At 37.6% G+C, this 26,921-nt stretch overlaps 1 protein-coding gene across 7 annotated transcripts in view; it reads right to left on the bottom strand.

Moving 5' to 3' along the window:
- The window catches only part of ASPH (aspartate beta-hydroxylase), a 218,525-nt gene that overhangs the window by 152,801 nt on the left and 38,803 nt on the right, over positions 1-26,921 (bottom strand). For 3 of the 7 annotated variants that reach the window (XM_080800074.1, XM_080800075.1, XM_080800076.1), the window contains exon 3: positions 25,410-25,478. In XM_080800074.1, coding sequence (XP_080656200.1) covers positions 25,410-25,478 — 69 coding nt within the window. Of the gene's footprint in view, positions 1-7,268; positions 9,186-11,314; positions 11,357-19,361; positions 20,426-25,409; positions 25,479-26,921 lie in introns of those variants that run through there. The other 4 variants (XM_080800077.1, XM_080800078.1, XM_080800073.1 and 1 more) reach the window with 3 other exon arrangements.

Below are 26,921 nucleotides of genomic sequence, written 5' to 3'. Positions count from 1 at the left end.
TCATTGCTATGTTCTGCTGAATGAATAGGGTAAACCCTTCGAATTGTGTCATTGATCTTTGTACTCTCAGCACCTCGGGAAATGCCTGGCACATAACAGGTGCCCATAAGCACCTGCTCGAGGGCTGAACGCCCCCAACAGTGCGGCTCCTGCTGGTTTCCATGTTTGCAGAGATCCACTGTGGGACCAGGGCTCCATGGCAGCACTAGAGAGGCAAAAATCTATAAAGGTGGGAAAGGGGACTCAGATCAGTTTCCTACTATTATCAAAGAGATTCTTATCTGTGCCAGGCATCCACCACTACAGCCCAGGTTCTGTCCGTTGTGCTGGAATTGTTATTTCTTCTTCAGAAATACCTCCGTTTGGATAAAAACTCACAGGGTCATTCTTCACTAATCCTCGATGCAGCAGGTTTTCAAATTGTGCTCCGTGGGTTCAATAAGCAGTGAAATAGCTCCCCACCAGACAATAAAGATTTAAACGGCCTGCAAATCCCATTCTTACTAGATTTTTAGGCAGTTTCATTTGAAAACAATTTTTGATGTGAGAAGTGTTTGAAAACTACTAGCATACCAATATTTAGACATATGGTTCTTCTCGTTGTCAGCCTTCTCTGTATCAGCTGGAGTTATTTGTCTCTAAAATTGAAATTGTAGAACTACAGGAGAAAGTAAAAGCATATAACAAGAGAAAATATTGAGCAGTTTCCTTTCCTGTCGAAAGTGGCAGCTGAATTGTAAATTTATTGATACTTTGTCACAGCTATTTCCCAGAGGTGAAATCAGCATAAAGTAAACAGTCTTGTAAACTTCAAAGCAGCTGAGGATCACATTAACATATCTCCTTCCCTAGACCCCTATTAACTTTCTAAAATTAAAAAAGAAAAAAACTCATTCTAAACTAATTCTTATTAGTCTGCTAAATCACAGGGAAGAATTAGGCCTATAAGCTTTCATTCTGGTGTTTTGAGAAATTTATTGCCACCCAAATGTACTTTAGTCCATGAATAAGTGTTCCTCAGGAAACAGCACTAAATCCAGGTTCATACAAGATTTTAAGGCAAAAGTAAAAATTAAACAACTATATAAACATAGATATATAGTCAATTAGTAATCAACGGTTTTCAAACTAGATTTATGACGAGGTATAAATGGCAAGGAGGTAGTCCTGAAATAAATGTTCAAAATTACATTATGAAACGAATGTCATCACTTTTGATGTTCCTGGGACTGCATAACAAAACACCGCCTCGCACTAGCTCCAGTGAAAAGGAAATTTACTGTCTCATCTCACAAGGAGTGCAGAGACAGGCAGGCCTGCTCTCAGCGCTAGGGTCGCACTCGCGCCAGCCAGGCCATCAGGGCTCCCCCAGCTGCAAGCTCCTCTATCAGACCAGAGGACATCCAGAAACAAAGAACCACCTCTTGCTCTGCTTCTCTTAGGACGTGAGGCAATCTTTGCTGGAAGCTCTTCTTTTCAGCTTTAACAGTCAAAACCAGAACCCACTTCCATTCCTAAGCTGGCAAAGGGAACAGGATAACCATAACGCCTGCAAGTAATTATCTAGGGTTGAATGAAAGTTGCAAGTCAACCACAAGAGCCCCTGCATGATCTGAAGAATCAATTCATGGCCTTAAAGCATACCTTGTTTTTGGTTTTTTGGGCGCATCAGAAAAATTAGGAAATTAAAAAGAAACATGTCTGCATTTAATAAGTATATAATTTTTTTCCTACAATTTTAATTAAAAAATGGAAGGAGTTATAAAGTAAGTGATGTGAGCACTTCAAGTCAAACATTCATAGCCACCTTGACCATCTGACAGTTACTTTAGTCCAATATTAGCTTACTTCTTTCACTGCTACCCTACTATACCCAAGAGCAATGGGAAATAAATGTATTTTCTTCTCATCTGTTTGTAGCAGTTTAAAACTTACTACATTGCATGTGGCATTCATTCACTCAACAACTATTTAGCACCTACTAATGCAAGGCACTGTTCTCCAGAAAATGAACACTGAAAAGCCCTACTTCTCATAGGGAGGGAAAAATCTAAAAAATAAGAAACCTGAAATATTTAGAGAATATTGAACGGGGAAGATATGGGACAGGGCGTGCCAGGCCATCAGGGAACAAGGACAGATTATCTATAGTGAATTGATGAAGAAAGGTCTCATTGATAAAATGTGAACAGATTCCTGAAGGAAACCAGGGATGTGGCCATGTGACTTGCACTGGAAGAAGGTTCCAGGTAAGGCTCTGGACCAGCAAGTATAAATTTCCTAGCTGGTCTGGGGTAAGCAGGTGCTGGGAGCTAGGAACAATCATGTGGCCAGTGCAGCTAGAGAAAAGGAGCAAGGGCATGAAAATCACAAAGGCCCTGGGGCCACTGGATCACGGAGCTATTCACTCTGGCTGAAAATAAAGGATTCATTTTTCCTAAGAGTCTATACAAACCACTTCCTCAACAAAATCTGGGAAAGTGAGAATTACAAATAGGACCTCGAAGACTTAGCCCATAAAAGCTAAGACATTTTAAAAAACTGGTTTATTCGATCTTTGGCATACAAATTCAGTAGTGTAGAGATTGAAGAAAATTTTGATCTCACCTACCTAGGTTACTCCAGATGCTGAGATTCAAAGCGGAAGAGCTTAGGACTGCTACTGCTTCAAATGCAAGAAGTCTGACAGTATAAATTGATATACCCCAAGAATAACCCTAATAGGTACATGAACTTGAGAAATATTCTGGAAAACCGATAAACCAGAAAGACGCACATACTGATATACCACACTAATCGTCAGTGCGGCTTGGCTCCTTGCTTGTAAAATCAGCAAATACAGATCTTTGCAGGTATCCCAACTGTAGCCCTGTCAAAAATCTGAAACTGTCAGAAACTAAAAAAGCTGCCCCATGATCTAACGTAAGAGCCATTCCAGATTCAAAGCGTCTTCACGTGATCCAACATAAATAGACTGCCAGAAGAGGACGACCTCAATCTCAGAAGAATGAAATTGCCAAAAGCACTCCTAAGACCCTGGGTTTCAGGACCGCTGAAGGGTCTCCACCAAGACTGGAACTCAGTGGGCTCGCATGAACACGTGCAACACGAGACAGAAAACAGGAGCTCGGGTTCATGCACCAAGAGGGCCGCCATTGAATTCCATCTGAATCCTATCTTGAGCACACTACCACTGATGCATCCTGGCTTTCTGCAAGTATGGGAAGGGGATAAAACTCTCATCTTAGAAGGCAAGAATTAAATGAGAGAGTTCAAATCCAGCAAATACACACCCATTTTCTTCCCACAAATTAATTTTTCCCTTCATTTCTTCCAGAAGAGCCTAATTTACCACCTTCCCTGCATGCATACAACATGAACACAGCGATCGGCAACCTCCCTGTGGTTAAAGCATCCTGCAATCATAGAAATGCCTACGCCTTTCTTCAAAAATTCTTTTTTCTTCCTTTTAGTATTACTCAATGGTATATACAAAGCTGAAGTATTTTTACATGATCTGGGGCTTATATGTTCATCATTCAATAAATATCTATTGGATGCCTATTATTCTCAGCTCTCGTGATAGGTACTGGACATAAATCACAGTCTGGTAGAAAGTAAAATCCAGGAATGACGCAAAATGATGAGCGTGATAACTGGGAAGACACGCAGTGTCCTCTCCCCTCCCCCGCCGCCCGGGAGGATCGGAGAGAATGTCAGTGCAGACGTGATGAGTCAGCTGGATCCTGTAGCAGAGGTGGGACATGGCCCACCGCATGAGTGGTAACACATTCTAGGCAAAGGGGAAGAGTGGGCAGTGCTGACATTAGCTGGTTCCGGTTCATTATTTTCTTCCTCCACCACTTGTTTATTTCCTAACATTTCACTGTAGAGACGGCAGTCACCTTGTCACTTGTATCCCCAGTGCCTAGCACAGTCTGGAATGCTGCAGATACTCAGAATATTTGTTGAATGGATCAATACATGAAAAAGAGAGATGATACTGCACATGGGTATTTATCAAAAATAGCACAAAAGCTTTAAGTATATGTCTTCCTAAGATTTAAGTACGTATCTTCCTCTCATCTCTTAGGGTACAAGAGCAGTAATGTTTGAGGCAAGGAAGAAATAAATGACAGAACTCTATGATGTACAGATGCTGAAATAGAGTGATAAAAACACATAAAGTAAAATCAAATGAGGTATGAAATGAGAACAAAGAAAAGGAAGATAGAGGACTTCCCGCTTTGTAGGGCTTACAAGATAGAAGCTTTTGTGAAAACTGATTTCTATGTAAAAATGATACCCAAACCGGTAATAAACACGTAGGGCACATGGTTTTACCTTCAGCCAAACAGAGGAAGGACAGGAGGCTGAAGACTGTTACTGGGGATCTTTTGATTACTCCAAACAAGATTTCCACGAGAATAACACTTAGCAGATCTGCTACATAACACCCACCCTTCAGTTTCCCAAGAATGAAAACCTTCTCTTTAGCTAGAACATGGGGGGAATGAACAATGTGCCAGCTCTTCACGCAGATCCAATACCAGCTAGTTCCCACAGCCACATGACGGTATTATCTTCAATTTACAAATGAGGAAAACTGGCATTTCCAAGATGCATTTCCTAGTGAAATAATCCAAGTTAATCAATCTGGAGAATTGTTACTAATGGAGAATTATTCCAGAAGAAGGAATAGTGGAGGACTGGGGAGAAAGAAACCAAAGCCAGAAGATGGAGCCTAAGTCACCAGACCCATTTCGTAGAAAATGACACTACAGTTAAAACATTTAAAATTTAAAAAATCATACTTGTGTATTACTTTTATCTGTTTTTTAATGGAAATATAAATACACACACACACACACACACACACTGAGTCCTTATCATCCAAATAATCATTATGAAAATGTCTGAAGGTACAGAGTTGTATGACTAAGCAGTTCATAACACTATAAAATATTTTCCCTGAACTAAATACTTATAGACTGAATCCTCCTGGGTTAACTCAGGCATTCATGCTGACGGATTTACGTCAATTTACCTAGCAATCTCTCCCTTATCATGAAATGTTGAGAAGACCACTTATATACAATGCAAATCACCCACAAAGTAAAACCAAAAATCTTGTTAAAAAAAAAGTAGTAGTAAGATTTCTAAAAGGTGATTACTAACAATGTTGGCAATAACTTAAAATACACACACAAACCCCTTAACGAATGAAACAGACATTGTGCATCACAACAAATGAAGAGAAAAGGATGATACAGTTCTTCAAAAGAAGCCACCTAAATATTAAAGGATAAAGGTTTCTTGGGAAAATTGATAGGCTCCCAAATATTTTTATAAAACTGACCATCTTTATTTTTACAGTGACCTTGCCACTCATGTGAAACACTATCCTACAAAATTTAAGGAAAATTAGGCCAGTAATGTCATTTCTCAAAACCTGATGTATCATCTCATAGTGTAATTGAAAGAAAAATTTTGTCTGTGATATGGCAAACTTACTTTCTTAGTATTTCACTTTTTCTTTTCAGGATTTCTTCTTACTCCCAACTACTTTATATTAGGAAATTTTTGTCCCTGTTTTTAGATGACTTTTTGCAAAAAGTAATAACCTCTCTGGTTTTAATTATCCTGAGATAAAAATATGAAGCAGCAGAATATAGAAATAACTATGCTCCAGATTAAAAAGTGAGTAAAAGTCAGAATACAAGCAGTTTTAAACCCATTAATCATGAGCAAAGTTTCTCCCACACTAAGTTTTTAGTTGAATAGTAAGTGCCAACGCAATTAGATGAAGTGTGACCTCAGCTTCAATAAATTCAGCCGAAGCCTTCATTTACTGAAGAAAGGGGAAGAAAAAAGGAGGAAAAGAAAATAAAACCATTCCCCGTTCATAAGAGCTCTTGAAATATATTTAAATGCTTTTAGTAGAGATGTTCCAATTTAACTCTTAAGCTGATATTCAAAGGAAAACTATGACAGAAGTAAAATATTTCCAAGTGCTTTAGCAAGCAATAGATAATGTGAATATGTTACCGCTGATTAGGTTATTCTTAGATTTTTTTCCCCCTTCATTTTCTACACACTTGATCTTAGCCAAAAGGCTGAGAAGCGATCCCCCCTCATTTTCTTAAATTTAGCATTTATATACTTTATCCCACATCACTTTTATCTCTTAAAAATCAGTGTAGAAATTATCAGAATGCCCTCGGTAAATGCAAATATAATTATCAGCTCTCCTTCAAGAAAGAAAAAAAAAATCTACAGAAAAAAATAACACTTAAAATTTGGTACATGAATTAAAAAATCAATCCATTTATCTTAGCAGCAAGATCTACCATCAGGATATGTTTTTAAGATGTCGTAACTTTCACGTGTGTGGTGAGTATCTGTTTTGCTGCTCGTTCTGGTCAGTGCTCAGTTGGAGTCTCCCTCTTCTCCCCCCAGAAACCGTCTTCCCTGCAGGAAACATTTCCTACGGTTTTAGCGGGACCCATTCCAACCCCCACCCAAAGCGTTGTGCACAGGAGCCAGGCCAGGAAGAGTAACCATCCCCAACTACAGGAACGGTCACAAATGGTCACCAGGCCTACCCAGTCTTGCTCCCATTCTCTCAGAGACTCTTGTCCCAGAGCCATTCCAGAAAATTGGCTCTTTGTACTAAAAAGAAAGATCTGTCTGGGGCCTGTTGAGGGCCATCTTCTTCATCAAGTGGTACCAATTCCAGATAGACTAAAAAGTCAAGGAAAAGCATCAGCAGAGCCAAGACTTGAGAAGTAGAAGAAACCCAGCTCTGATGACAGGTCTGGACTTGGATCTACCCACCTGAAGCCGTTGCTCCTATATCTGCCAACCAAATAAGCCATAAAATTCCCTGTGTGGTTTCCAATGTTCTTGTAACCTATACAACAAAACCCTAAGTGACACACGAAACCCCAAGTGAACACGTGTTACAATTTCTTTGGGCCATAGTTTTTGAACAAGAAAATAATAGGATTGGATTAGCTGGACTGGGTATTATTCTCAAGGATTTCCCCCTTGCTGTAAAATTCTGTCAGATGGAATTTTTGTCAACTAAATGTCTAAGTGCTTGATTTTAAGCAGGAAGAGTGCTAGCCCATAAAAAATGGTGCACAATACTTTTAGGAACATGGGCACTTTATGCTAATTCATTACTGATTTGAAATATCTTCAATTAGGCCAAATTGTCTGTGTTTAAGCTCTTCACAGAACACGTTGAAGAATTATTATTTTTTAGGATTCATTTATTTATTTGAGAGAGAGAGAGTGTGCGTACAGTGAGGAGGGGAAGAGAGAGTGGGAGAAAGAATCCCAAGCAGACACCGCTGAGTGTGGAGCTTGATGCGGGGCTTGGTCTCCTGACCCTGGGATCGTGACCTGAGCCGAAACCAAGAGTTGGACACCTAACTGACCGTGCCACCCCGGCACACCGAAAGAACCATTAAAAAATAAATAAATAAAAGCTTTGTCGCAACATTTTAGATTCTGTTACAACAAATCAGGCCAGGCTGCTCTTCTCCAATTCATAACTGAATCTCACTGGCAGTCGCAATTAGAGGTCTCAGACTTCATGCACAGGACGGCACAAACCATTTGTAGAAGTGTATTCTTACTGATATTGCATTTTATTAAATGCCTTCTGATTAAGTTCTGATCTCTAGTTAGATCTCGGATTTGAAGCTCCTTAGAAATGTTAAACCATAATACAATCAAATATGAAAAACAGATGCCACTCCCCCGAAATAACTGAAAAACCGTGTGATAGGAAACGAAAGCATATCCTAATTTGAAATATTTGAAGTCTTGTTATTTCTCTTCTGAGTCTGTAAAAATACCATCAGTAAAGGTGTTCTAAAATTGTTCTTCGATACCAAATTGTTCCTTTTACTCATGACTGCATCCAGCGTTCTCAGAACAGTAGGCACTGCATGCACTAGGTGACAAAAGCAGGTGGGGAGCAGTGGCAGGAGGAGAAGTGAAGAGGGTGAGTAGCCAGGAGGCATGGAGGGACGGAGGAGGTAACAGAGCCAATAAAAGATCAGGGAGGAGAGACTCAAAAGGAGAAAAAGAGGGGGAGAAGGAGAATCCAGGGAAGAGCCTGAGGAAGGGGCCACCCCTGAGAGACTGGGGGGAAAGAGGCCCCGAGGGGCTGCCACAGGAGCCTGAGGAGGGGGAGAGAGAGGACAGGGAAGAAGAGGGGAAGGGGAGAGGGGAAAGAAGGGAAAGGGAGGGGGGAAGGGGAGAGGGGAAAGAAGAAGGGAAAGGGAGGGGGGAAGGCGAGAGGGAGAAGGGCAGCTGAAGGGGAAAGAGAAGCAGGGAAGCGGAAGGGAAAGGAGGGAAGAAGACAAAGGGTAAAGGGAGAAAGAAGAAAACCTCCCACCTACCTGAGCATTTGTCACACCTGAAAGCCACTCCGCATATACACACTGTGGAAAATCTAAACGTTCTTATTTAACTCCGATACAAGTATTCAGTTGATTAAGAAGCTCATTACAATTCATATTATAGATACACATTTATCTGGATACATGATCAATAAATTAATAAAAACTGAAGCTATTACATCACATTTTTATTACATGGTTTTTACAAGCGTCATCTTTGAAACTGAGAGGCATAAGACAGTGCATCTGAATTTCAAACAATTTAGGTACTGAGCACCAACAGATACACCCAAGGGCTAGCTGACACATCGTCCCCAGCCGGAGCAGTACGAAATTTTCTATGCCATTTAGCAGCAAATCACGATGAAGAACATTTCCATTTCCTGTGATGACGGTATTACAGCTTTCAGTTCTTCCTTTTCTGGTTATTCCCCTTGGCTGAGTGTGCATGTCTGCCAGAACTTTTCCCTTCCTTTGTGTCATCTTTGTCTCTGGATGCCATTTTACCAGAAGTATCCTTTACATTTGTGGACTTTTTCCTACTTTCCTTGGCTTTAGCACTTTTGTCTAGGCCCACATTCTCCTTCTCTCGGTCCTTTTTCCCCTTAGGAGACTCTTTCCTGGATGTATCTGCATCAGGAATTTTCTTATCCTTCCGGTCATCCTCCTTTTCCTTCTTCCCCTTTTTTCTCTCTTCGTTCTTACTCTCCTTCCTTGACTCGGGTTTCTCTTTTTCTTTCTTGAGCTCTTCTTTAGTGAGTTCTTTAACTTTTAGATTTTCCAACCAAAGGAAAAGAAGTTTATTGAAAGCATCTCTTAATTTACAGGACAGTAATTTAGTGCTAAAGTATGGTCTTTATCTCTGCACACACATGAAATGGTCATTTAGAAAGTGACTTTCATCCCCTACTTTTAAATTGGCTAAAACCAGATGCAAACCTCGACAAAGTATCAGCTACCAAAGAAAGGCCAGAAACTCGCCATCACATTTTTCCAACTTGAAACAGGTTATGATTTGTCTTAAAATAAAGCTAACATGCAATATTATGAAAATGAATCCATCCATAAACGTTACACAAAGTGTTAACAACTCACATTTCACAATTAAAATGACATAATTAAAGGAATACTGGCAACATTAAAAAAATTTCCCCAGCTTACAAGCATCCATCCAAAGATAATTTTAAAACTTTCAGTTCTAACAAAAAATTATGTCCTTAAAATAACTGTGCTTACAAGCCTTGAAAACAAGTATAATGCACAGATGAAAAGGTAAATACCATTCAATTTTCTTAGGTAAGGAAAAAAAACAATATCCACTGGCATGAAATTTTAAATTCATCATCTGTAGTACTTAAAATGGACAAGTAGACATTCTTGTCTGCTTATAGCCAACATTATAAAATCAGTATTCCTTTAAGTATGTTTTCCAGTTAATTTATGTACAGCCACTCAAGCCAGCATGTTGTCCATCCATGCTCACAGGCAGGGGAGCAATTAAATGGAACGTAGAGCTAATTCTCAATCTCATGTGAGACCAATCCTGCTTTCAACCCGTTTTACATAAAGTTTAACAGAGCTGCTAGGAAAAGCTTTGAATTTCACCTTATCACTCTCTCATTAGGAAATCTAAAAGAAGCAAGGTATTTACTACATTACATAGCACTTAAGCAGAAACAAAGAGAACGAAAGATTTCTTTAATAAAATGTGGAAGATGTTTATGCCCATCAGAATCACTTAAAATTCACATAGCTCAAAATGTTATTCTATTCTTCCTGAAAATCTTACTAAAACCTTATAAAAATACGGAACATTCCTAAAGAAGCAACTGTCCGAACCCTCACAGACTTCAGTGCTGTTTGCAGAGACAAGAGATCACGCAGTTGCCAGAGCGTTATGCAATGCTCTACACGGCTTTTACAATACTAAATCTTTAATGTCCGATTTGCCTCTCCAGATCAAAAGTATAAATTCTACTTAATCTTTGGGCATTTATCTCGTAATTAGTGACATGAGAATAAAATGTAAAAACTGTTCCTTTCCTGGGAATTATTCAGATGGAACACAAAGATTTTAAAACATTAAAATCTCCTAACCTCAAGATTAAAATACAAATCACAAAATCCTGCAAGTCACAGTCATAACGTTGTATCAAAAAACAAACAAACTAAAAACCATATGCCAAGCACCTGAACAAAAAGAACATTACAAGTTGATAAAGAAAAACATGCACTTCTCCCATGCCCCTATCCCTGAAGGACATAAATACTGACATGTGAACAAGAAAAACCACAGGGATATTAAAAAAACGATGTTGTAACAATAAGCTGTTAGCCTACATATGATGGTTAACAGGTACAGTAATTTTTAAAGAATTAAAATATCAAAACACAGCAAACTCTACACCAATGAAATGCAGTACTCCAGATTATAAATCTAAGTTTCCATTTCATTGAAAACTACAAGTGCTCACACTGGCTTTTATTAGGCTCTAAGACAGAGGGTCACCAGAGCTTCTGAAGAAATGAAATCAGTGAAGAATTCATCTTTTTTTCCACTAGTAATTAAAAAATTCAAACTAAGGTTTTAGGTTAGACAGTATCAAGTTTAGATATAAGTTTAGATATAGTATAACAGTATCATGATATCATTATATGTTTCTAAAGACTGTTACAAAAGTTTTGATACCATAAAAAGGAAATTACTTCAAATTATAGGCTTGAGGCAAGAAATTTTTTAAAGACATCTTGTTGAAACTACTACAGGCCAAAGGTGCAAAACAAATCAAAAAGCAATGTTTAGCATTAGTAGCTGCATTAACGTATCTAGAAAATATCATGCAGTTTCAAGCATTAAACTTGATCCACTCAAGGCTAATTTGAAAAACAGAAAATACCTTTAGCCTTAGTTTTTCTCTTGGCTACCCCACCAGGTCCTTCTGTTGATATTTACAAGATGAAAATAGGTTATAAACAGAATATATTAAGGGAATTAAAAATGAAGTATTTTTTAATATAAATATCTATAGTTAAAATTAATGCCTCTATTAAATTAAGTTAAACTTACCATTTAAAAAACACACTCCTTCAACACATAACTATCTTATCATTTATGTCATTTTGAAACCTTACTTTCACTATAACAAAAAATGCACTGTAATGAGCCTATGATTCAGTCAACTTCATGACTCAAGGTAGACCTGAAAGAATCGTGGGCTTAGAAAAACCTAATTGCGCTGGAAATAGCATTTCCCACTCAGCTGTGCCTGCACTGCCAGTGGCCTTCTGCTTGCACAGATGATCAATTACAAGCACCACACATGAAAGAACCAGGGGACTTTACTCCCCTACTCAACTGTCACTGCCATCCAAAAAAAATGACAGCATATTTTTATTTATTTATTTATTTGACAGAGACAGCAAGAGAGAGAGAGAGAGCGAGAGCAAGCACAAGCAGGGGGAGCAGCAGAGGGAGAGGGAGAAGTAGGTTCTTCACTGGCCAGGGAGCCCAACAGAGGGCTCGATCCTAGGAGCTTGGCATCATGACCTGAGCTGAGGGCATACACCCAACAACTGAGCCACCCATGCGCCCCCAATGATAGCATATTTTGACAGAATTTCAATCTCTACTGTTTGAAAAATCATTGCTTTTTTCCTCCACGGACTCAAACTTTCTTTATAAAAAGAAATTATACAAGCAAGTAAGAATTACACCATCATGTAGGTATATGCTAAATTTTTCCATTCTTCATCTAAAAATGTTGCAGTAGGGGCTCCTGAGTGGCTCAGTCGGTTAAGCGTCTGCCTTTGGCTCAGGTCATGACCCCAGGGTTCTGGGATAGGGCCCTACATGGGGCTCCTTGCTCGGTGGGAAGCCTGCTTCTCCCTCTGCCTCTGCTGCTCCCCCTGCTTGTGCTCTCTCTCTGTCAGATAAATAAGTAAAATCTTAAAACACACACACACACACACACACACACACAATAATTTATTTTAAAAAATAAAAAATAAAAACATTGCAATAGCTTTCTATTTCTTATCCTGGCAAATAATAGTTGTGATGGTGGGTTTAACCTCTAACACACGTCAATACCCTTACACCTCACAGTACACTCTCATTCTAACCAGGCTGTATTTGGCATCCCAGTCAACTGATGTTCTCAGTTCTATCTCCTGATCACATAAACGCTATTTTATACTCATGTATCAGCAAACTTTCCAAGGTGGCATTCCAAGTTGCCAACCCACTTCCTAGGCTCTCAGAGTGGGAGGTGTGGTGATTACTGGTAACCTCTTGTGGGGGCAGCACCATCTGTCCCTCAGCAACAAATGGTGGCGGTTGGACAAGAAAGCCCCAAAGCAGCATCCACTCTGTGTTTTACAAAACCCTAGTACCACCCCCAACTGTCAGTATGAGATGTTTTCACTCCCGTTATATATTATTCAAATCATCCTCCATCCCTCAAATCCTTCCTCTTTCTCTCTCCATCACAATTTGTTTCCATCAAATGAGACAGTCCATTTGAGAATGGCAATTTATTTTGGTTGAAAATACCACTATCATCAGATGGTAGCTATAGTTGTGAGCACAGCGTAACATGGAGAGTTGTTCAAACACTATGCTGTACATGTGAAACTAATGGGAATATTGTGTATCAACTATACTTCAATTAAAAAAAAACAGCATCATCATTATTGTGGAAAAAAAGTATTAGTGTGTGTTTTACTACTGACTCCATTTTAAAAAGAAATGTGAACTAACTGTTTCATATGGCTATCTATACCTGTCCAATTACTCATATACATACAGAATAACGTGTGTTTGTGTGTGTGTGTGTGTGTTTAACAAATCATTTTTCACAGATAAAACTTGAATCTTTCCTAAGCGCTATGAAAAACAGATGCCACCTTATAATACTGACTGCTGTCTTGGACTACTCCCCACTAAATTTTACTTCAGAATAAAATACCAAACTTATTCTTGTAATACCATCTTTTAAATACATGGGCATATCCAATGTGCAAAAGAAATTAGCATAAAACATTAAAATGCATGTTTGATGCTGTTCATGTCCCTCTCCTGATTCCTTCATGTTCTCTCAATGCATGCCCAGATTTTCCTGTTAAAAAGCAAAGTGGTAAGAATCAGACTACCGAACCACCAAACCCACTGTCATGACAGTTGAAAGAACTATATTGATGAAATGGCTAGAGCTGGGATGCCTAGGTGGCTCAGTCGGTTAATTGTATCTGCCTTTAGCTCAGGTCATGATCCCAGGGACCTGGGATTGAGCCCCACAAGGTGCTCCTTGCTCAGTGGGGAGCCTGCTTCTCCCTCTGCCTGCTCTGCCTGCTGTTCCCCCTGCTTGTGCTCTCTCTTTGACAAATAAACAAAATCTTAAAAAAAAAAAAGGCTAGAGTTAACTTTTGACATTAATAAAATACTAGGTTAGCATTAACTAAGTGAAACAGGATAAAATAATGAGTGCTTTATTTAAAACTTTTCCAGAGATTTGGGCACAAATCCTTAATGTGCAATGCACTATACAAAATTCCAAAGCATCAACTTTAGTTCAAGTAGATGAACTTAAAGAATACAGTCAATAAGTTTTCAATATTCTTGACATGATAAAGACACAGTTAATATTTAAATCACAAAGATCACATCCAGTCTCAGAAAGAAAGGGTACAGACAGGAGAGAAAGCACCAAGCCTAGCACCAAGAAAAAAGGAAGTTAACAGAGGAGCGCCTACCTAACAAGAAATGAGAGGAGAGTCAAGAAACACAGTATTCTTCAAGTCAAAAATGTAGTTTTAGGAAGGAAGTCAGGAACGAAGGTTTAGGATGAAGACGTGACTGAATTGTTAGTTATTAAATGTCCCATAAAGTTCTTCAGATTAGAGTTTTACAAGCAGTAGAAGAGGTGATCACATTACAATGAGACAACATTGGTGGGAAAAGGGTGACCAAAAACCCAGAGTGCTAGCAGGGGCCCCCGACTCTCTTCTTGGGAAGACAAAACTGATGATATGTGGAATTTCCCATGGTTCCTAGGGGGCAGAAAGGAACAAGGGTTTGCAAGATTTCACTGTGTCTGCATGTTTAATGGCTAGAGGAAACAAAGGCATGTCTATGGGAAACAGGAACAGAGCTAGCAAGAGAGGAGAACTTATAATGAGGCCAGAAGATGCAGAGGGAGATGCAGGTGAAGACTTAACTTGAGAAACCAGAAGACTCAACATCTGCAAAAATGATCAATGAGAGGAAACAATGAAGAAAATTCTGAGAATAAAGAAATGCTGTAAAGTGTAGCAAGAGGAAGACAATGGAACTGAAGCTATCTTTCTTTAAAGCAGAGAGCAAAATCATCTTTCCAGAAGAATAAAGTGACCCTGGAAGACGGAAGATCATGGGAAAGGTTTTGAACACATACTAAAAAGAATAACTCCGTCACTGCAGTGAGCCCCTTACACAGGCTCAGTTTGGGTAAATTTAGAATAGATCTTTTTCCATAAACGATGTGAAACTCAATGGTGGAGTTAGTGGTGATCCAGGATACAGAAGAAGAAGAAAAAAAAAAAAAGTTGGGGACATTAGAGAAGAAGTGGCCCCAGAGAAAAACACAAGGCAAGTATATGAGATTTTGCTTTTATATAATTTTATATAATCCCTAATTAGAGACATAATTAAATTTGTAACTATGGTTGATGTGGACTCCCTTTACCGTCAAAAAATCAACAAGCATGCCCTATTTTTCTCTCCCTACTACGATAGCCAATGCCCAGGGCCAAAAAAAAGGGGGGGATAGAATTTATCAATCAATAAAATTCATGACAATATAATGTAACTCCTTAAAAATAGTTCCCAAGTAGTATATAGAAAATTAATATCAATCAAAGCCTGAAAGGGAAACACTTTGGCATTTTGTAACTCATGGAGATGAAAGTTGTTTTTGTTGACAGAGTACATTCCAACTGAAGGCAGTCATTAAAAAAGCATCAGGAAGTGGCTTCGGCCAAAGGGAATGGCAAAGAAGTAATCATTGTGTTCCTTACCTCCTTTCGCCGTATGGTTACTCTGACGGTTTTTAAGGTAACCAATGTTAATAGCTCTGTTAACTTTTTGAGAATTTTTTAACAGGAATTTAAAAAAACAGGTCTTATGTTCTGCCCTTAAAACATGAGTTGCCTAAGAGTAATTAATGTTATTTTGGCAACTGCCTCAGAGCCACTATCCCACACACATTTTCAAGATGAAACGTTCTGTATCAAATTAAAATGCTGAATCATTAAGCCAATGGTTGGACCTGTGCAACGGACATAATTTTAGAGGACTGGCTCTGTTACAGAAACCCAAGTAGCTACTACAGGTTTCCAGAGAGCTGGCCATGGACTTGGTCGGCTGGGTATCACTTTGTACTCCGGTCACTTCCATCACAACCACAGTCCCTGGTGAGACCTGTGAGTCACCTGAGCTTCAGTTTCTCATCTTCCTCCTTCCCATATTGAACCATCACAATTTATTTCAACACTGACTACAGATGGCAAAAATAACAATTAAAATAATAATAAAAAGAAAGGTCCCAAATGCCTCAGTAACAGTTCTCTGCTCTAGGCAGACTGTTGCTCTAGAATGGATGTCTAGTTTGGCTAAAAGGCATGCCAGTGCACTAACTACACCAATTTCCTTTTTATCTTTAAATAGAGGTGTAACAAAATTATCACAGACATTTTTGAAAAAAGAAAGCTACAAACCTTCCAATGTTCTACGATAACTGGGGAAGGGAAGATTGGAACATAAGAGAAGGGAATGACTCAAAGTTTAGGAAGGGATGACATCCAGAGACCGGAAGTTTGCATGAAGAAGCAGACTCAAATAGGAACATAAAAGACCCTGGAAAGCTCACCAGAAAGCTCACTGGAAGACATCAGTTAGCATAGGTCAGTTTCCCGTATGATATTCAAAATGTCATTTCTCTTGGGGAAAAAAAGGTCCAATAATTTTTTCACTTATTTAAGTTGGTTTAAAAACTTAAATAAGTTTAAAAACCACGTTTTCTTAGACAATGGGTAACTTCTGAGGTTATCACTCATCAAGACTAATAGCCCCAGCAAATATTTATAAATATTCTATGTTGGACTCAGGTTTGAAGAGGGATTCAAATGAAGCCTAAGACTTGATTCCTAACTTCAGGATCTCACAGTCTAGTTAATATCTACTCCCATGTATTACATTTGGTTACATAAGGATCAACAAATATCAGAAGCAGACAATTTGGCATACAATTCTGTCAATCAACTTGTGCTAACAGAGTCTGAGTCAGTGAATTTCATGAAAACTCTCCAAATAATGCATTGCAAATCAAAGAAAATTCCACAGCCCAAATCACAGAAAACTACTTATTTTATAGACCGGGATCTTATTTAGAAAAGATCATGATATCAGTCACCAAAAGGTGTTATCTACCAAGGAATCAATCAAATTAAGAATAGCTGCCTATGCCTACAGTTGCTTTTGAGAATTCTCCCAAGCTTTGTCAGGGTACACAGAAAATATTTTATTCAGTCTAGCTAACTGTAAATAAAAACAAACCAGAATTCAAGCAGAAAAGTTCTCTCACATGTCTGGATACAGCTCTATGAGACAGGTAGGTAATTCCCAGAAGAATCGAGTACAAGATGAAAAGGCAGGATCACCCAGCATTCCATTATGCCCGAAGCATTGACGTGATTCTCCCAAACAGCAAGCTGGCGGTGAGGCCTCAGGGATTCAATACAACCAGCACCCAGAAGACGGCTCTCCAACGGACTCATACCCCACCACTCCTGTCTTGGAGAAAAGCAGGCCTGAAGGAAGCTACAGTGCAGAAAAGAAATCCCCAGAGTGCCACTTTCTTGTTTTTGAGTCAAACTTCAGAGAACACAACTGGACACGTGGCAATGGGTCTCAAGAAACAAGTGGGCCAGGTCTGAGGAGGCAAGACGACATCTGTATCCAGAGTTCATGCTGCCAAGTTCTGGGTATTTTAAGTTAGAAAAGCAGAGTAAATGTGATACAACTCAAAACTCCATTTAACTACAAATCAATATTCAAATGTACAGAATACAATTTTGCCTTTCTAATAAGCTTAAAAGGCATAAAGCTAGGGAAATATTTATACTATGAAATGAAAATGATACAATAAATCCTTAGAAAAATGAAAATGATACAATAAATCCTTAGAAAAATTAAAAATCATAAAGATACAATAAATAAAACTTAAGCGAAGTAATTTTGATCAGCTTCAAAATATTCTACACTAGTTTTGCAAACAACTTTATTTTTTTCTCACAAAAACAAGCCTTTGCTACAAGTTGAAGGAAGTCACAGAAGTCAGGGGTTCACCAGCTCCCTAGGTTTTATCTTCCTCAGAGACTTTTCAACAGGGCTGACTAGCGGGGGGTACTAGATAAATAGAAAATTATCTCTTCACGTCCTTATTTTTCACTTACAAAAATAAAGCATAATTAATTTCTGTACATAAAACGTGCATTAGTATCATTATCATGACAAAAAAAAAGAGCCTGATGAGAAATTAACGATTGCAAACATCTTAACATGCAAATTTAGTTCATTTACTTCTCGAACTGATCACAAATCTTCTAGTTAGTAGTAATGAAGCACAGAAAAACAAGACTGCTTTAAAAGATACATCTCAGACACCTGGCTATGTGAATTTCATTGAGTGAGGCCCAAAACTTTTTTTAAATTAAACCTAATGAAAGTTGATATTTCATAGTACTCCAGCTCAGAGTGGAAGACACAATCAATATGCACAAAGACTGAATAAACTTTCAAAAAGAACACTATTAAAATCATACTTATGTGTTCCAGGATATTAACATTTCAAAATCTGAAGCTTTTCACTGTCAGAAACATGAACAGAATGAAACATACTCCTTGAGTAATCAGGGAAAGACAAACTAGAGTTTGTCCGATGTACTGTAACTGTCCGATGTACAATGTGTGCAGCCATATGCAAAAGTAGCTTTAAAATAATGCTTTTTAAGATGAGCAAGTTGCAGTTTCTTCTGACACATGTAAGTGGTGAGCAAAGGGGGAAACCGATGTGTTTCCCCCCCATTCTCATTTGATACTTTAAACTCTCTGGCTATGGCTGAGTTGTGATACATACTTACAAATAGCTGGGGGCGCATGGTGGCTCAGTGGGTTAAGCCTCTGCCTTCGGCTCAGGTCATGATCCCAGGATCCTGGGATCGAACCCCACATCAGGCTCTCTGCTCAGCAGGGAGCCTGCTTCCTCCTCCCTCTGCCTGCCTCTCTGCTTACTTGTGATCTCCGTCAAATAAATACAAATAGCTGGATAGCCTAGGATCCTGATTGCCAACAGAGAAACTAAATTTGTCATGTTCCCCTCTGAAAAAAATGGGTGACTTCTCCACTTACTGAAAGCAACTTGGTTACATATGAAAACGCAAGGAATGAATATTCGAAAAGGAGAAATTACTAGAGTTAAATACATAAAATGTTCAAAAATAGAAACATATTCAAATTTTAAGCTCAATGAGGAATCAAAGCCAACTTAAGTTTCCTAGAGGCTCAGAGATTTAAAAACACAAAACTGCACTCCCTAAAACGGTAGCAGAAACCAGAGGTCCTAATCGCTTTCAAGCGGTAAGGAAACAGATGAAATCTCATTTTATGAATGCATGTTATATAAGGCTAATACAATTCCTTTTGCTATTACTGAAGCAAACTCGTTTTAAATGAACTGATTCAAAAATGTTTTTTAAGGTCTTCTAATGGCAAAAAATTTATTCTCCTGAAAAGAATTACCACTTTAGTGAATCTATAAATCTAAAAACCATGTTCTACCTAAGCCAAAGGTGATAGCCACTTAATAAGGAAATACATGGAAAAAAATGAAAAAAGACTTATTTAGGATGAATAATTTTAATATGTACAGCATTATTTAAGATACATATTCACATTTTCCCTCTTGTGTAATATGCCTGCTTAAAAAAAATACAAATTACTTTCTCTGGATGTATATTTGGAAATAAAATTAAAAATAAATTTTGCTTTCATAGACAAATATTCAGACCTACTACTATTTGAATACAGTAGTTTCACTACCCTAAGGCAAAAACATGGGGTTATTTTCAAATTATTTTAAAAGCACCATTAGTACAGAATTTTACACTGAAATTTGTATTAACCTATCTGACAAATCAGTTAGCCTAAACAAATTACAATAAAAAATATCAGCGTGTTAAAGAACCATCATTTTACACATCAGTCATCTTAAAGATCAACAGAGAATCATTTAATTTATGAATCATGCTGGAAACATTTTTATAATCAAGTCCATTATAATCATCTCAATTAATAGTGTGTTAGAAAGACAAGCATCAAGGGTTAATCACAAAACATCTGCTATGAAGTTTCTAAATTTAGTGCTGTGAATACAACATAAGTTGAAACAAAACGATACAGAAACCAATTGCACCACCAAGAATATCATTCTCAATGCACTTTGCAGACTACTACAAGAATGAGGAATGCCACTTTCTTCACTAGAAGTGGGGGAGCCAAGCAAGGGACTAGCTAGGAGCTGGACTGGGGAGAAAGATCACATGGTTGCCTTGTACGGTTTGATCACAGCTGCCCCACTGCTCGTGAAGCCCTGGGTGAGCAAACAAAAGAAAGAAACAGGACACTGCTGCAGTTTTCATAAGCCAATGATTTCAGTCCCTGAATCAAAGTTACTGGTTATGTAAATCCAAAATGACACAAGTCTTGCCCTGAACCCCTTCGTTCTGTGACGTACCATCAACACCATCTGCGGTTTCGCTTTCTTCTTCTTCTTCTTCTAGCATTTCAAAGGGAGTCATTATATCATAGAGAAATGAGAGGAAACCATAAAACCAATCTGAACTTTCCTCTGCTAAAATATTAAGGACTTCCTCAAGAGAATCAATATTTTCATTACTGCCATCTTTGGTCAGGCCTACATAAGAATAAAGGAAGAGAGAAAGAGAAAATAAGGAGAGCAGTTAGGTGGAAAAAAGAAGTTGAGGAAGAGTGATCTCAAAAAGGACGTGCATCATGGTCACAGACGTTAACAGAAAAGGTAACTTCGGAAAACAAAGAAACCGATTAAGATCCACACCTTACAATCAACTCTCAATCATGTACTGCAGGAAAGGCACAATTCGACCAATCCTCACCACTCCTACCAGCCCCTAGCCAGGTTTGCCTTTCCCTCATTAGAGAATCTACAGCCCCAAACACAAAACTGTGTTAGCCAAAATCGACTGATTAATGGCAATGGGAAGAACGAATAAAAGTAATATGAGGGTAAAAAGATCCTTCTGGACAGCCTCCATGTTTGCTGATTTACCAACCAGATATTATCGAGAGTTGATTATACAAGCATTTACATATATCAATAAATATTCATTGAAGAAAATAAAAAGGTTCATTTCCTCACACTTTTCCCCTTCAGACATAGAGTTTACTTAAGAAACTCTGGGATTAATATGACTAGCAAGATTATTGTTTATAGCATTCACAGATGGACATAAATTTATTCAAATTATGTCAGATAATCAAATGTTCCCACTACCAAATGTTAGCTTTCCAGTGCTCTGGCTACTTACTCATGGCCTATAATTCTGACCAGTAAGAGTCAGCTATTAATAATAATTCACTCTGCTAACCAATATTAAATTTGACCAAGGCCCCAGCCAGTCATTTGCAACAGGAATATTTAAAGCTCTCTTCCCGTAAGCCCAAGAAATTAGCTTTGACTAAAAAGATCCATGACTCCTGTTGTTTTTTTAAATATTATTCCCAAAACGGGCCACCACGATGTAAAGAAAACAAAGTATATATTGGTTTTATCTTTTTTTTTTTTTCCTGTTTAGAACTGGCTTTGGGTAAGAAACATCTCTCAGCCCAGTAAATATCAAAATCTACCAATACAGCCAAGCCCTATATAACAAGACCTGTAATTCTGAAAGAGAAAAAACACAGGGTAGAAAGTTCTGCCTGTAAGAAATGTGAACATGACTTGAGAGCTTTTCTGATGATAACCACCTCATTCAGTAGGCTGGGCTTTGGCAACTCAACATTTCCCCATGTAGCATAAGAGCCAGGAATCAAGATTGGCAGGTAAGGTACAACAGTAAGACAGCTAGCATAAATATTAAAGCATACAGTGTTTTTTTCCCCACTTCAGTGCACAGAAGAACTACACCATATCATTGTTCAAGCATGGGGGTCAGGGGGAGAAAACAAACTCCAGTTAGTATTTTTGGTATTTAAATTATTTGTTGACACAACTGGAATGTTTTTTCACTGAATTTAAAGGTTGACAAGCACTATGAACAGAGGAGCTCTGTATTCCCACTGAAATTTCTGTGGGAATAACATTCTTTCTACTTCCTGCCTTAAAATACTATATATAACTGGGGCGCCTGGGTGGTTCAGTGGGTTTAGCCTCTGCCTTCGGCTCAGATCATGATCTCTGGGTCCTGGGATCGAGTCCCACATCAGGCTCTCTGCTCAGCAGGGAGCCTGCTTCCCCCTCTCCCTCTGCCTGCCTCTCTGCCTACTTGTGATCTCTCTCTCTCTATCAAATAAATAAATAAAATCTTAAAAAAAACAACCACACTATAGCTGTATATTTATAATAAACATGTTTATTTTTTCTCTATTTTCAAATATTAGTACTTCAAAGTATCAAATATAAAACTTTACCAGCCTTCAGTATGACAAGCTGAAGGATTCAACAAATATGCAAAAGTACCTGAACAAACTACTGACCCAATTATGCAACCTTCCTGTGGTTCTTAAGACAAAAATACTACCAAATACCAAAGAGAAAAAGGAATTACCCTGGGTATATAATTCCTTAGTCTCTAAGAGCAGGCCTGACCCCAAGGGCAGGGTGTGAGCATCTCTGAGTGGACAAGATCCAGTTCACTTATGCATCTGTCTGGTCTACAAATGCTTACCAAGGTTCTAGGAATTGTTGACTGGCTTCCCTTTTGTTCTCCAGCCACACCTGATATGGTGCCAGCAAGGTGCTAGTCACAGACAAAAGGACAATCATGCAATCCTTGGGCGGCATTACTTGAAAAGGATGTTACTCTTAGCAACTGGTACCTGGACCATTTTCCTGTTGATTTTATTTGGGAAACAAGTTTCCAAAGAATACAATTTCCAGCAATGTTGTTTTCAATAACCCAAACTGATATCAGAGGTAATTTACTCTAAATAATTTGACCACAAAAGTAGGAAGCTATGTAAACTAGGAAAGGTTTAGAATATTTTCAAAGTATATCATAAGGGCCATGGCCAGAAACAATGAAATAAAATTAATGACGGCTGTTCAGAATATCTTGATTTCCTCACACATATTTCATTCTCTTGGTATTTCAAAAGAAAAGCCAAATCTTAAAATATGAAATATAAATATGAATGTGTACACTTCCTCAAATTGATAAGATTTAGATTATGCAAATTTAAGAATGAGAAGGAAATACTCATGAAAGAAATGCCAAACATAGTAAAGCTCAGCATATTTCAACTGTTACTACAAGCTCAGCTATTTCAACAGTCACTACAAGCTCTCCCCTAATCTCTAGCTTCCTACCTGAATCTGCCCTTTGGTTTCCTGGTGCCTTAATCCAAAACCCTTACCTCTGAGCTGCCTCTCCAATGAGAATGCACCAAGGAAGCCTGGCTTCTTTTTGGGTACACACTCACTGAATTTGCTTCCACATAACCTCTCCCTGAACATACAGAGCCCATTAATGTCTCTGTACCCCAAGAATTTCACCAGGCTCTCTTTGCAAACTCCTGCAAGTAACAGAGGCACAACTAAGCTACAATGACCTCACAAAACTAGGCAAGACCTTTAGTCATAAAATTCAATTCCAGGCAAGCATGTATTTCATGCAGAGAACTCAATTATTATAGAAATAAGGTCAGAGGACCTAAGTAAGCCTGACAGCTCACCTTTGGTTTGTTCCAGCTAACTGTGAAGCCACAAGCTAACTATGAATTAGTACCTTTATATGATAAAATATGATAAAATCGTATACTTTAGCCTTTGTGCATTTAATAGTCAAATTACCAAAATGAACTCTAAGATTCACCAAATTTGGTTCTCACTCCAAATATATAATTCTTGCAAAAAGAAAAAGTTATGATTTGCCCGTACCACATACATGTCTACTGCAAATGGCAATGTTCGAAGTTACAATTAATTAACCTCTTAATGGTTGCTTAAAAACCTTATAGGAAATAAACTCTTATAATCTATTAAAATATTAAAAATCAAGTTACTAATTTAAGTTTTCTATAGAAAACAGTGTGGTCTATAGAAGAAATAACATTTCAATTTTTAATAGTTGATATTTCCTGACAAACCACACAGCTGATTTTAAGCCAAAAAAAAAAGGAAAGAAAAACAACAAAATATAGCAGATGAGAATATTATTTCTGAAAGTGAGGAAACATGGTCCACATGAAGTTATCTTTAAAATAAACAAGGTTCACTATTCAGAATTCATCATTTAAAGCAAAGCAGTAAGTGGAATAATAAACCACTTATAGGCAAGCAAATTAGCATCATTCTGATAGGTTAAATTCTATATATCTTACATCTTTTTCATGTCTAGGATTAGAGTCTTCTGAGGATTTACTATATCCAAAGAAAAATTTAGACATGTAATGACAAAATTACATAAAAATTCCATTAAGATTAAGACAGGAAAAAAAAATTTCATTGAGAGTAAGCTTCCACTGTTAAGTAGCAAACATAATTCCCACTGAGAAGTAATAAGAAAACATAAACTAAGAAGCTAAATTACATTTAATCACAACTAAAACCCTTTTTTCATATTTAGAACTTACTATTTTATAAGGAGGCTAAGATTAACCTACCAAAAATTATTTCATTGGTTATAGATGTGATACCCTCTCATTTTTTTTCATATCCATAAAATAAACACAAAATTGTGTGTCTGAGTTGAATTTCTCTGCACCATTACTCTGGTTAGCATGGTATATAGCACCATGATGTATTTGTTATTTTTCTAAATACTTTAGTATATAAGATTTTAATGCATGTAACACTACTATATTAATAGTATACATGTAGCATACCATACATGTAACACTACTATACTAATACTAATACTAATACTATACTACTATACTAATATACACTTCTTTACTAATAGTAAAGAAAAGGAAGTGATGCTCTTTAACAAGCAGAAACACACATCTCACCAGGCCAGATTACATAAAGCTTGCATATTAAAATCAGCATCATCCCTTCTAGGAAGGCAGCATTTTAAAACAAATGAGGGAATATCACATATTGATACATTACACGAAATATCTCAATGATAAAGATAGGTAATTCTGGTGGTAGAAAGAGAAGGGCTCAAGATTTCTAAAATAATGAAATACGGCCAAAAAACTACTGGTTCATATTTTAATGTTACCTTTAAAACATGCATGTGACATTTTAAAATGTTGGCTACCACAATTTTATTTCAAATGGATTTACGTAAGCCTTTAGAAACTTACAGTTTCAAATGGAAGTGAATTACATCAACTGATGCTAAAGAGTGGCTATAATTACCATCTTTGAAAACAGGCTAGTACATTATCTATATGTTCAGATATTAAGTTCAGAATAGGAAGTACTTTAAATCTGAACACAGATATGAAATTAGGCTTAATGAAAATATATGTGCAAGAGGTCTATACTTATCCATTATTATAAAAGTATGCTGAAATATAAGTCCATGGAAAAACAATTAAGCCATTTCAGTAAGAACGAAATACAGAATTGAAGTGGAAAAACATCATCCATAAAATGTGTGTGACTGGACATACATATTATCAAGGCAAAGATACTCTTTTGTTCCAGTATTTCACCACCACTAACAAAAAAGAAAATGTCTACTTGCCTAGTAAAACTTTGGCATCTTCCACATCAAAATCTCCATCACCATCAGCATCATAGACTCCTAGTTTTCCTGCAAAAGGGAGGAAAAGATGGATGGGAAGAAAAGGGAAAACAAGTTTGATAAGGTATTACCCCTTAATGCAGTCCTGACCATCAGCCATAAATATTACCAATAAATGTAATTCTTTGCTCTCTGAATCCTGAAAAGCAGTGCTAAGTGAAGATCTTACCTAAAAATGAAAGACGATTCACTGACAGATTCAGGAAATGTTCGCCTTACGATCTAAGAACTATAACTGAGATAATATCTTCCTTAAAGTTTTAATAATCCCCTGATTTAATCGTTTCAGATGAATTTTTATTATGTTACCAAAAACAGTTGAAGTAAAAATTTCAACATATATAAGAAACATTCTTGATTTCTAACAGTTACATTAAAATGTAATGCTTCTACAGTAATGAAAGTTCCTCACCACCATCAATATTCAAAATAAAAAGAATATCCACCAAGCCTCAAATAAAGACTAAATATAAACAATTAACATCAAGTATAAGTATTAAAAATACGAGGGCAATTAATTTTATATTTTATAATAATGATTCATAACAGAAACACCACCAATCAACTTAAAAAAAAAAAAGACTTCTGGAAATATAGTTAATAAAACTGGCTTCCCGAAATGACCAAAAAAATAATCTTAGTTATCCCACTTAAAACTTAACTAGTGGGGCACCTGGGCGGCTCAGTCATTAAGCGTCTGCCTTTGGCTCAGGTCCTGATCCCAGCGTCCTGGGATCAAGTCCCATGTCAGGCTCCCTGCTTGGCAGGAAACCTGCTTCTCCCTCTCCCACTCCCCCGCTTGTGTTCCCTTTCTCGCTGTCTCTCTCTCTGTCAAATAAATAAATAAAATCTTTAAGAAATAAAAAACTTTTTAAAAAGCCTTTAAAAAAACAAAACAACAAACAAACAAACAAACCTTAACTAGCACTGGCCATCTACTACCAAGAAAAACACACAAAGCTTGAAACAGACTACTTGAGAAGACAGTATTCCCAGAGCCTTTCCTCTTCAAGCAGAGTAAAATGTTATCTTAAGGTTTTATCATCTAGAAGCACTGCCATGTTTAGCACTCCAAACTAAGTCAAATACATTCAATTCCCTAAAAAACATTCTAAAATCCACATCATTTAGAACTTAGCACTGGACAGTGGCTGTGAGGAGACATCACATACAGCAGTGTTTTTAACAGCATCCACAGATAGAGTCATTAGTACTAAAAAACCAACCTGCAGCACTGTTCCCAACTCTTTAATAAGATATAAGTTAAAACACTGCAGGAGAGCAGGCAGAACTTGTGGAGTAGAGTAGCTATGCGCAATCTTTACCCTCCCAGAGCTCTCGTTCTACTTAGGAAAATAGTTAACTAGTGAAGTAGAAGTCTGGTATAAAAAGCACACACATACACATTAAAAATAAAAATAAAGGGGTGCCTGGGTGGCTCAGTGGGTTAAA

Source organism: Martes martes (assembly GCF_963455335.1).
Source record: "Martes martes genome assembly, chromosome: 4".
In the NCBI taxonomy this organism is placed as follows: Eukaryota; Metazoa; Chordata; class Mammalia; order Carnivora; family Mustelidae; genus Martes; species Martes martes.
This window is presented reverse-complemented; position numbering and strand designations above follow the sequence as displayed.